The 12,229-nt window shown below is 35.1% G+C and overlaps 1 protein-coding gene across 1 annotated transcript in view; it reads right to left on the bottom strand.

The window, feature by feature from the left end:
• The window catches only part of RAB28 (RAB28, member RAS oncogene family), a 57,590-nt gene that overhangs the window by 969 nt on the left and 44,392 nt on the right, over nt 1-12,229 (bottom strand). Inside the window, exons 5-6 of the mRNA XM_010018454.1 lie at nt 9,409-9,512; nt 6,521-6,598 (exon numbers count right to left, since the gene is read on the bottom strand). Of these exons, the coding sequence (XP_010016756.1) occupies nt 6,521-6,598; nt 9,409-9,512 (182 nt within the window). The remainder of the gene's footprint in view (nt 1-6,520; nt 6,599-9,408; nt 9,513-12,229) is intronic.

Genomic DNA, 12,229 nt, shown 5'->3' with positions numbered 1-12,229 from the left:
ACACAGAATTCCAAATTAATATAAGTATTACACGCACCTACAATACAAAACATTTTTCCAATAGAACTTGCTGTAACAGTTGTTACTTCATGTAAAAGCAATGAAGCTTGGAAAAGAAAAAAAAAACAAACCAAGTTTTCCATCAATACCTGAACTACTGCATTGAGCAGACTTTGCTCTGGCAGTTGGAAGTGGTGTGATGTTGATTATCTTCTTCAGGATATTTCACTAGTTCTGCCCTGACAACATGCTGTTAATCATGTATCAGCATAACGGATAGAGGGCAAGGAGAAGAATGAAAAAAGAAAAGAGAAGGAAAAAGAAATGGAGAGATTGATCAGTAGTTGAAAAGAATGAATGAATGAATGACATAAGAAGACTATGCAGAAGCAAAACAAAAGCATTTCTTTTCAGGCCTTATGCTGATGCAGGAGCAACATGTCTAGCTGAAAGCATCATTATCAGCATCAGGGCTGCTTCTCGAGCTCCTTCAAGGACATGCCCTTTCAAAGCACCAAACTGAAATATTTATACATGCAGCCAACGAAAGTGTATTAAAGCAAGAGAAGGGACAGAATAAAAAGGAAGGCAATTCAGAGGAAGAAAATATGGTAATGACCTATTCCTTTAAGGTACTTAAATACTACATTATTCAGCTTACTATCAGCAACTGTAACAAGTGCATTACACGTACACATGCATCTTTTCCATTACATAACTACTGCATTATAACTAAATATATAATTTTAAAAGTGACATAAATAAACAACCTCACATCCAAGTGCTGCAAGCTTTGACTTTTCTCTACGTAATGCAAAAATGAAAGGCACTCATTTTACCCCATTAAAGTAAAACAAAACTATTGAAAGTTTTCTTATTACTAATACAATGTCCATGCAAAGGGGAGAATAATTCATAGAACAATTTCACCAAAACAGTAACAGAGGAGGTAGGTCGGTTATGAAAGATACCCTAAACCAGTTTAATATTTTTTTCTGAAATGCTTCAGCTTTTACACAACATATTTTGAAGGTTAAAATGTATGGATAAATGAATAAATACTATTATTTTAAAGGAAACTATTAACTGGATTATATGAATATATAAACAGTATGTATGTTAAAGATTACCTCTGTAAATAAAACCTGAATGTCAAACAAGCAGCAACAGTTGAATTGGCTGGTAACGGATCTGGATTTATTAGCTGCTGTGATGTACTCGTCTAGAGTTTAATTGATCACATTCATGTTATCTTATCTAGTGGACACCGCTCATGATTTACTCAACTCCTGGCCTGATGTTATCATCAGGGAAAGGTTACCAAATCCCATGTAATGCGGTAGTAGGAGGTTTAGTGTTAAACAGTGTTATCTGACCTCACAGGACCTAGTTTCTTCATACCAGTCTTTTGACTAGAGCTGACAGGAAAGAAAAAGGGAAAAAAAAAAAAAAGGTCTTGCAATCTGTAGGCAATTAATTGTTCCTCAAAACATTGGTCTAAATCCCACCCTGTAAACACAGGCAGGTTAGTGACCCATACTTAGGCACAACGTAGCAAGAAACTGACTATCATAAATGACCTGGATTTTCTCAAGGAATTTCATCTAAATAGGAGTGAAAAAAAATATCACTGCAACATGTCTTCCATTAGCTTCCTGGTAATTAAAAACTTAGGCTTCTTTGCATCAATTTCTATGACAGGTACATCACTGTCATGGTTCAAACCACTCTCAATAATGAGAACCTTTCTTTGTGCAGGTGCTCTGAATTCCAGATCCAACTTATCTGCCAAACATTTTGTTGCACAAAGCTGGCACACACAACCTCATTTGCTGAACTGGCACTTAGTTAAAGAGAAAGCTACACATCACTTACAAAAATGCTAGCTCTTGCCAATGCCAAGGAACAAAGCTGTACCCCATGCAGTTTTTACACTACAGTTGAAAGTCAAAAATACAGAAAGAAAAACATTTGATTAGTAAAGGAGCTATTTCCTCAAATTTCATCAGACCCTTGTGATTTAAAAGGAGGAGTATTTTGAGGACCGAAAATAAGTCAGAATCTGCAATTTTTTTACCTTGGAACTGTTCCATTTCAAAAACATGCTCTAATTTCTAGTCACGCATAAGGAGTAATCTAGTTCTTTGCTTCATCACAGTTTTGTCCAAATAAAGGTTTGATTAACAGTCATCTATCTCAGCATGTTAACAGACAAGGTTTAGTAGCTCTAGCTGAGATAGTTTAAAAACTTACCACCCCCAAATGTCTGTCCTGTTCCTCTGCTGGAGATCACTGCCGGCAAAGGAGCGCTGGTGGAATGTAACATGTACTTGCACCTCATCCGCTTCAGCACAAAGTCTGGCAGCTTCACTTAAAAACAACTTTCAGCAGCAGTTTAAGCTAAACTGCTCAACTTCACCCTGATGTGGCCAAGGCACATGATCACCTTCCATTTTCTGATTCTGCTGTGGGAGTGATAAATTCCAGCAAAAGGGCAGTAACAGATAGCTTGGGTTGCATTAGTATCTTATACTGCTGTAGCTGTTGTCTAAAAATGCATGGTTAAATAACTCAATTTCTAAGGCTTGTTCTTGAGGTTCATTAATGAAGTTGTGTTGTTAACTTGAAGTGGACCAAGAACCCCGTCCACTTTTCACAAAGCTTCTGCAGTTCTGCCAGTCATCAAAGCTCTAAAGTCAAGAGTCAGGCACCACAAATTCACACAAGTAACATGTTTGAGATTCCTATTACTTATTTCTAACCACCTGTGAGTCACTTCTATGATCCTCCTAGTGACTGTGGCAATTATAATTGATTTTAAACACAAGAAATATGATCTTCGAGCATATAATCAAAAGCACTAGAAATAATTTTTAAGGAGTATTCTCAATATTAGACAATCAGTAATACTGAAGAAACACGTAATAAAACATAAGCCACACAGAGCACATCACTGTTGGCATTTTACACAAACTCAGTATTTCATCTTCCCCTTTGTTACCACCTAGCCTGAACAAAGGCATCTAATGTTCTCTGACAAATACATTCAGGCAGTAACTTTCTCATTTTTCAAAATGAGGAAAACTTGCATTACACAAAATATGGGAAATTCAAAGATATAATTCAGTATCTAAGTAGTGTACATTTGTAAAAACTACAATGTATTTTACTCTTTGTTTAAAGATTAAATCCAAGTCAAGACTTGCATACTGATTTAAGGATGAGTCACACTATTGTATTGTTTTCATTTGTTTCTTCATACCATTTATGTGGCATACATATTTTATTTCTATTTATCTGTCTACTTTTATGGTACAATAGCTAGATAATAATGCCTGCAAATTTTAAGGAATGCATTCACATACTTGTTCCATAATTTAAAGAAGTCCTCTGCCCATTTTACAGATGGAAAGAAAAAACAAAACAAAATCAGGAGAAAAAAAAGAAAACAAAATCCAACATCACCACCACACTAAGGAACATGAACCTGTCATATAAAAACATGTGGTAAACCAGAAACCTAGTGATGGCGACATCATGTAACACCACCTCCTTGCAGCCAAAAGACCAGCTCCATGCTCTTGGAAAACAGCATCTACACATTACTTGAATTAGGCTTTTCCACCACAGACTAATAAATTTCTCTCAAGACATGTTATTCTATTCATCTCACTGAGGTTAAAGTTTTCCTTCTCCAGTTTTATGTAGAGAATTCCCCTTTTCTATCTTAACTGACGAGAGTATTCAGTTCTATACAATAATGAACCTTAAGATACAGCTAACAAACACTCCAATTCCCACTGGTTTTTCACTGACTTAAACTGGGGTAATTCCTACAGCCCACTCAAACCAGCCCGCTCAAAGGAAGTGATTCTTTGTGTGAGTCTTCAGAGTAGACTGAAACTATGTTCAATTAGTAGAACTTTGCAAAGTCAGACAGTTGCTCGTACTCTTCAACCATACGCACAGCGTAGCACCACATAGTGACTTCTGCTGTGCCTGAATGGCAACAATGAAGTTACTTTTCTGTCCAACTCCATTTACTGGCTTTGTTTCTCAGTTTCTTCTTTTCTTTTTTCTTGTTGTTGTTTTTTCAGGGGTCTTTTTTTTTCACTATAGCTTGGATTCACATTAACAGTAATGCATGGGCCACAGTGAGTATTTAATTTATGCATATTAACTACTTACAAGCTATCGCTAATGCCATTTACATAATATCAACTTTGATCCACACCTGCATGTTCCACTGATCTGCTCAACAAAATTAAAAACTGTAATTACAATACTAAGGCAGGAGGAAGCCTACTTAAAGCCAGTACCAATTTGACGTAGAAAGTTATGCACTCTTGAGTCAGGGCTATATAGAGGTTCTTACTTTAAAAATAACCTAAAAATAGACACCTTATCTAGAAAGCTACAATTTTCTGTATAATCCAATTTATCATATTCTCTTTCTAACCTAAGATATTTGCATACTTATCTACAAGCTTACTTATTCGAACGCAACACCACAAGGCACAGAGAGGTCTAAGACTGAAGTTCCAGTGCTAGCTAAACAACCGAAGTAAAACTGAAGTGCTCTTAATGTGCTGAGTTATTTATATACAAATAATCATAGAGCTCAGAACAACAGGTGGATGGTGCCTTAGTAGGAAGAGATCACTGAACAGACACACTCAATATTTTTTAGCCATAAATTACAGCTTTTCAGAACCCCTTAGCTTTGCTCGTTAGGTATGCACTGTAAGCATATTTTACCATTTTACTGTTTGCAATACAGTTTTCTAGTTAACCACTTCAACACAGATTGTAAACACCACTGTGGCAAAACACTTTTGGAAATTACATATTTATTGTATATTGCAAAAAGCAGGAGGCCAAGCTGTAGGTAAGAAATGTTTTGCCCTTTTCATTTTTTTCTTAATAAACTTGCTGACTTACCTTGTGGTACTTGTTTAATGTTGGCAGTAACTAGCAGTTCCAGGATATTACACCACCAGAACAGCTACCTTTTAGTTCAATAAGTAAATTTAAAATAAGCACATTGTAATCTCAAACATCATTGTATGGTGAGGTTATACTATGTATATATGTACATGTAAGATTGTACTCAGTAGTATAATCTTTGTTTTTGAGGTTTCTGAAACTGGGTTTGTATAAAATCTTTTTGGTTTAAACCTATGCTCACAGTCTTACTGGCAGGAAAATTATTTTTAGAAGCAGGAACTAGGAAGAAGGAGGGAAAGGGAAGGGTAGGGGAAAAGGATTTATACTAGAAAACCTCTTGGTCACTTGCTTATTTGAACAATTAACACATCTGTCATCTAACTTTCACTGACAAAGACTAAGTGACTTCCAAATCTGGTAGATACAGTTAAGCAAGTACTCGCATTTTAATTACTATAGTTACAGTTGGAATCTTTTTAAATAGCAAAAAAACTTTTCCAAATAAATTCATAAGGTCTTAAAACAATGCCCTCAACAGAGCCATTCTGCATATAGCAATTAATACACAGGATGAACTTGCAACAAAGCTCTACTACAGTACAGAGCATGACATGCAGTAAGGTTCTGCCATGTGTTCATTGTGAAATCACTAAATTCACATCCCTAACTCACGGCTAACCAACATAAGAGAATGGTGGATAACCTTCTTGATGACCTTCCCACCTATTGCTGGGAAACATTCTCCCCTCTCAACCCTTTCTTACTGCAGAGGAAATGACAGAAAATCCCCGAGATAATACTCATAAAGAACAAAACACAAAATGCAAGGACAGAAACCATGCAGCTCCTTTTGGGGGAGATTATATGGGACTGGTATGGTGAGAAAAATAATTGCAGATGCCAGTGAGCCTCAAGAACTACCCAAACACATGATTCCACAGCCCTGCCTGCTGTTGAGAATGGGTATACTGAACCAGAATAGGATTCATTTCTCATTTTCAAATCAGAATAAAATGGGAAATAGTGACCTTACAAAGCCAATATTCCTTCCCCGAGGCAGAAAGTCACTACTGAGGTCCTGCATTATACAGGCACAAAAAGATGACGAAAATCTGAGATTAACCAAACGTAGGATTTGACATGGTTAATTCCCAAGTCTCTGACTGAAAATACTATTTTTTCCTGTACAACGGAGATTGATTTAGAACATTTCTACTCACAGAAGCTTATGCCTTCTATCACTTAAATCTGTAGTGTTCTAAAATGAAATTGGTTTTTAAATATGTAAAGAATTAAAAAAGAACAACTCTCATAAAATCCATATCTGACATCAATGTACAGTATTTAATGTATATAAAAAAATCTTCCATGCTACCTGCATATGAATACATATAGAGAGGTTTTAACTTCTAAATCAATTTTACACGCTATTTTTAAACAAATAGCTTTCAAACTGAAGTTTCCCCCTATATTTGCTGGCTTTAAAGGACAGTTACTTATTTCCAATGATTTTTTTTTTCAACACTAAATACAATACTAAGGAAAAAAAAACATGTATTTGTGGAAAAATCACCTGTGATTGTTCCAATTCCGCTTTGTTTAATTTGATGCCAAGTATGTCAGCAGCAATTCTCTGAAAACACAGGAAGACCTATGGAAAAAAATTAAATTGCGCTTAAAAGATTAAAACCAGACATCCTCGAGGTTCTTTCAAATATATCAAATCGTTCTTGAACTGTTAAACAATGAGATATACTAAATTATGATCTGTGCAAAAGAGATCTGAAAACAACCTCATCTGGTACATTCAATTTTGTTTAGAAATCAGGAGAAAATACCTCAACAATGGTACAAGGAATGAACAGTATGCTGGATTGTTAAGCAACACTTCTACTCTGCCTCCAGAGACTTAAGTTTAAACAAGCTTTTACACAACTCACCTCTAAAATACTACTCTCAGTGCTATAAAATATGAATAAGGGTATTCACTAATGTTTAGCACAAAAATATATTACCAGTGTATTCTGCAATAGAGAGGTAGGTTTCTGAAATGGAAAACAACAGAACTGTGCATCAACATCACCAAAATCTCTACTGTACGTGTTTAAAAAATATTGTCAATATGAAAGCCATGCAATGCTCTATTTGTTCTGAAGAGTCTTAAAACATTATGGATGTTATAATGAATGTAAGTATCTAGAAAACAACCAAGACGTTGTACAGCATGCAGCAGCCCGTCAGAGTTAGACTTTGGACATGGTTTGACAGATAACATTGGGTGGCAATGCTATCTTAAACAACTCCTTTACTTCATCTCAATCCCATCCACCAATCTTAATGTTTAGGCAGCTGCACCTTAAATCAGATTAAAGAACACCAACAGATGTTAAAGAGGAGCAGCTTAAGTCTGCACTGCTGCTGACCCCTGTATTATATTTTATCTACATGGTTATTCGACTGAGCTCACAATCTAAACTACTAACAAACAACACTTTTCATCATGTAGCTGCCACCCCAAAAGGTAATGCCTGTCTATGTGGTTTTAGTCATTTTCAGTGAAAATTCAAAAATAGACCATTTATACTATCTCTTCTTACACCCAAGATGGAAAACAGCAACGAATTAGTGGAACAACCAACAAACCATGGCAGCTTCCAAAAAAATTTCTCTTTCTCTAAACTGGTCTAGTACTGGTCTATTCTACTAGCATCCACACAAGAAGAAAGAAAATCCTGAAGAAGATCTTCTTTCTAGAGACCTACTTTAACCCATGCCAGGCTCTTGGCGTACTGAGCTAGATGACCTGCCATGAGGATGCTCTGCGTGCAAAACATCAGGCACAAGTTCAGTGCTTTATTTATACAATTTGATGGACAGTAAGACAGTCAGCTATACTAAATCTTCCATGAAATTTGTTTCTCCTCTGAGGAGACTTTCGGGCTTTTCTATATTATAAAAATTAAATATAAAATTATCTTTTGCAAACGAGTCAGTTGGAAAGATCTGAGATAAACAAAAAAAATCATTTATCTTAACTGAGTATTTAAAACTCTTCTATATCTATATCCACAGCAGCAGTTGATGGTCTCTTCTTAAATCACTGTCTAGGGTAAGCACCCTGTTTTTCCTGCACAGCTACCAAAAAACATGAAGAGTCTGAAAGGTCAGCATGCAGTGACAGAACTAATTCAACTCTATACTGAAACAAAAAAATTAACTACTGTAAACTATACCTCATACCTTCTTTTGTCAGTAAATATCTAAACAGAGATTTCTGGTTAATGCTTTCTAGGTATGTTCAGATTTACTTTTGTCTTTAAACAATAAGTGAAAAAAAGAACAATCAGTACATATAGTGGGATGCTGCTGTAATTTATGAATCAACTAAAAGACATAATAAAGACTCCTTCATCATTTGCAACCTTATATATCAACCTTATATCAACCTTACAAAAAGAACTGCTTTCTCTTCCTGTTACCAAATCTCAAAAAAAAAAACATTGTCTCCTTGAGAAAGGAATACATTTTATCAGATGCATACTTCATTGAGTGAGCTATTACACATTTTTCCTTCTGTTTCTACCTTAAAAAGCCTTAATTTAAACAAAAAAATATGCCAAAGACTTAACACAAACTATAAGGAGAATAAGGACTCGCTGCATCTGTAACAGCAAAATTGTTAGACTTTAAAGAGAAACTATTATCTTATAAAATTAGGCAGTACATTGCAGATGTTTCATCATAGATCTTAACAGATCCCATTTGTGTTACAGAATTATACTTTCATATAACTGAACGTGTTCTTACTATTCAATAACAAAAATGAAGTATGTTGTCATAAGTAACACAGGAGAGAGGTACAGGACTGTTTTATGGGAATGACAAAGTCATTAGGCATGTGACAGAAATCAAGCAAAACAATACAATGTGATTAAAGTTGACTGACACCGTCAACTGAGAAAGAACCTTTTCTTCCATCCACTTACAACTAAAACAAATAATCCAGTTAGCTCAGAGTCAAAAGGTTGTTCAAAAATATACTCTGCAAAGCATTAAAAATACCAAACATTCAAATTTCAATGGACTTGCAGAAGGAGTGTCTCCCATGGCTCAGGACCCATATTAAAAACTGTTCAAAGGTTCTATACTGATGGTCTAGAATGAAGGAATACATTTAACTACAGGCTGTCATCAAACAGATATAGCTGTTGTCATGCTGATGTATAAACTAGATCATCATCATATCAAAATCTATACATTAAACTGCAAATCAGATGAGAAATCACTGTAATTCATATAGAATATACTCAAAGATCTATTTTTCATGTAACCAGGCAGGCTAAAAGGACTTGCAACAGCCATTGTTCTCAGTGGTTTGATATGTGAAGCATAATAAAACTTCTGCATCTTTAAAAATTAAAAAAAAAAGACATCTTCAAGGGTTTTATTTTTCTTACTTACAGAATCTCCCGTCTTGGCCGACACGAAATGGCTACTGAAATTGTTTTCCTGACAAAACCGCTGGTGCTTGTCAACTTTCACCGTGCGCATATGTTCCAAGTCAACTAAAAAGTTGAAAAAAGGAAAAGTTACTAATCGGAGCCCATTCAGTTACCTGTCTTAGAAATTATTCATTGGAAACACATCAGATGTAATCTTTTCCTTTACAGGTGTATGCAAATGCAGGTTTCTTCCTTCCTATAATCATTTGCCATAATAAAAATAACAAATTACATCAGGTTAATATTATTTGCAAAACTAAAATGAAACCACAAATAAAACTTACAGTTAAATTCAACTAATTCTTATATAAAATAAAGGACAAATTTATTTCTGGATACACACAATTTGTAACGAATTTACTGCTAACTACATATAGAAACTTGAGACAACTAAATTTTGCACATTCTACTTACAAGCATGATGCATATTAAGAGGTTTCGGTGTCATCTAAAGCCTTTTACAAAATAGGTTTGACCAAGCACATCTGAATCTACATCTTTTATTTTTTAATCAAAACAGGTAAATAAGTTATAAAGAACTTTATTGCAGAACATGGTAGAACAAAAACATTCACTATAATAAAAAATGAACTGAGTAAAACCATTGATTCTTCATTACTCATATATGAAGCTTTCAATTACATAAAGGTACAGTTCAGAAAATTAAAAACAGCAAAATGAGCATTTCAAGAATCACACACATTTTCATCATTTTACAACCACTGGAAGCAGAGCAAAGCTTTCAGATAGTATTTTATGTTGAAAAAGCACTGGTTGCTTCCAAAGCAAAATGGAAGTCTTGCACAGGTTTTATTGTATACGTTCCAGTTTCTCCAAATCTGATCCTAAGGTAACTGGAAACTATATCGAACAGTTTCTCTTTTTTATTGCATTGCAGTTCCTATAAGGGTGTTGACTCAATGCCGTCAAATTATAAGGCAAATATATTCAGAAGGATTTAAGGACAACCAGGCTCTTTGAGTCAATACAGGAAAAAAAAACTTAAACTGATTTCCTGAGGAAGGGACCCAACTGACTTGTAAAAACTTGTAAATTTGCAAATCTAGTAAGCCTGCATAATAGTGTCATTTGATTATCAGCTGAAAAAATGCTCTCCTACTACATAAAAGGCTTTATTTTAAAATGACATTGGAGGTCTTTAATTTGTAGGCTCTGGAGATTTTCTCTTGGAGATTTTTAGTCTAGCAGGGGATTCCTACACCCCATTTATACTGCTTACCTTGGTTAATGTGGAGTTTTTGCCACATATTACTGTTCCTAGCACATCAGTAAGGCCTTGTTCCTAAGAACAGGCCTAAAATCATCCAGTTACCACAAGCATTAATTTGTGAAGGACTAAAATACTAAGCTATTAACACTAATGCTTGTAGAACAGTTTTTCATCATACTGAACATAGAAGATATAGTTTCACAAGGAAGAACAAATACATTTACTAAGATAGAGTCCAAAGTCGATAACAATTTTGTTAATAAATTTATTGTCTCTGCAGTCTATGAAACACCTACTTAACTTTTTTCTCTGAAAAATAACTACCAGAAGAGAGCCTCTGTTGAACCACTTTTAAGGATAAAATACAGCATGCCGCCTAAACCACGTAATTATTAACTATTATTTTTACTCTTCACATATTAGTTTTAAGTGCAGCTTGGAAAACACAACAGTGAGATTACTCTTCTGGGAAAAATAAGAGTATATTTTCTTTATTTTCACTTGATGAGTTCTTAAAGGCACCTTAACCCCACCTCCAAATCTCACTCACTATATTTCTTCGACTATACCTCAATTCCAAAAACCTACACAAGACTACAGTAAAAATAGATAGACAGATACCATTTACACTCCATCCCTCTAAAATACCAGTCGTGCTATATTAGTCCATAAAAACAAGCTCACAACTTACAATCTGTCTCAAACTCTCTTTCCCAAGATGGAAAGAATTAGGGAGTTGAAGAACATAACAATTGATAAATTTTCAGGAATAAAATGTCACTGCCATATTCGAAACCATATCCTCAAATGCCTCCTACTTTTTATTTGAAGAAACATTAAGAATAATATATGGTCAGTGGAGCATACACTTTACTGCAGTAGATAAATAAAAAGCACACACGATCCTAGAATCTAACAGACTTGGAAGTGAAAATCAAGGTGAAATTATGTTTCAAATTTTTGTGTAATGCTCAGTTCACCTCCCCACTTAAAAGTATTTCACCTTGTCCCTTCTGAATTATGGACAGTCTGCTGTGAACTGTACAGTTACTGTTATGCTAGATAACTGCCAGGTAACTGTCCACGTGCACACTCTCAGCCCACAGTAAACGCAAGGCAATTCATGTTACATTAGCTCTCAATGAAAGGGGGCACAGTTTTAGTACAAGAAACAGGTTTCAAGTGTTAATAAATATTAAACTATACAAAGTTGCAGTTTGCAGTCAATGAAAGACGACTATCCTAACTCGTATTACTTTTCATTTCCCCAGGCTAAGGGCGAAGACACAGTTACTGAAGATCAGCTAAAATACAGTGAATCGATACCCTCCAGTCTTTTTCTTTTTTTGAACATCTGATACTGGTCAGCTCGACAGGCAGAATTCTTAACACACCAGGAGATAAGGTCTTGTCCAGCTTTTATTTAGACATCACAGCAAAAAGACTTTAAGGAGGGATTTGGAGGAGAAAAATAACTTTCTAAAAAGATGTTTATAAGGAATGAGGGACTTTATAGAAAGAAAACAAACAGCTGGCCAATGTGGGCTCG

The sequence above is a fragment of the Nestor notabilis genome, unplaced genomic scaffold (assembly GCF_000696875.1).
Source record: "Nestor notabilis isolate BGI_N333 unplaced genomic scaffold, ASM69687v1 scaffold2177, whole genome shotgun sequence".
Taxonomy (NCBI): domain Eukaryota; kingdom Metazoa; phylum Chordata; class Aves; order Psittaciformes; family Psittacidae; genus Nestor; species Nestor notabilis.
This window is presented reverse-complemented; position numbering and strand designations above follow the sequence as displayed.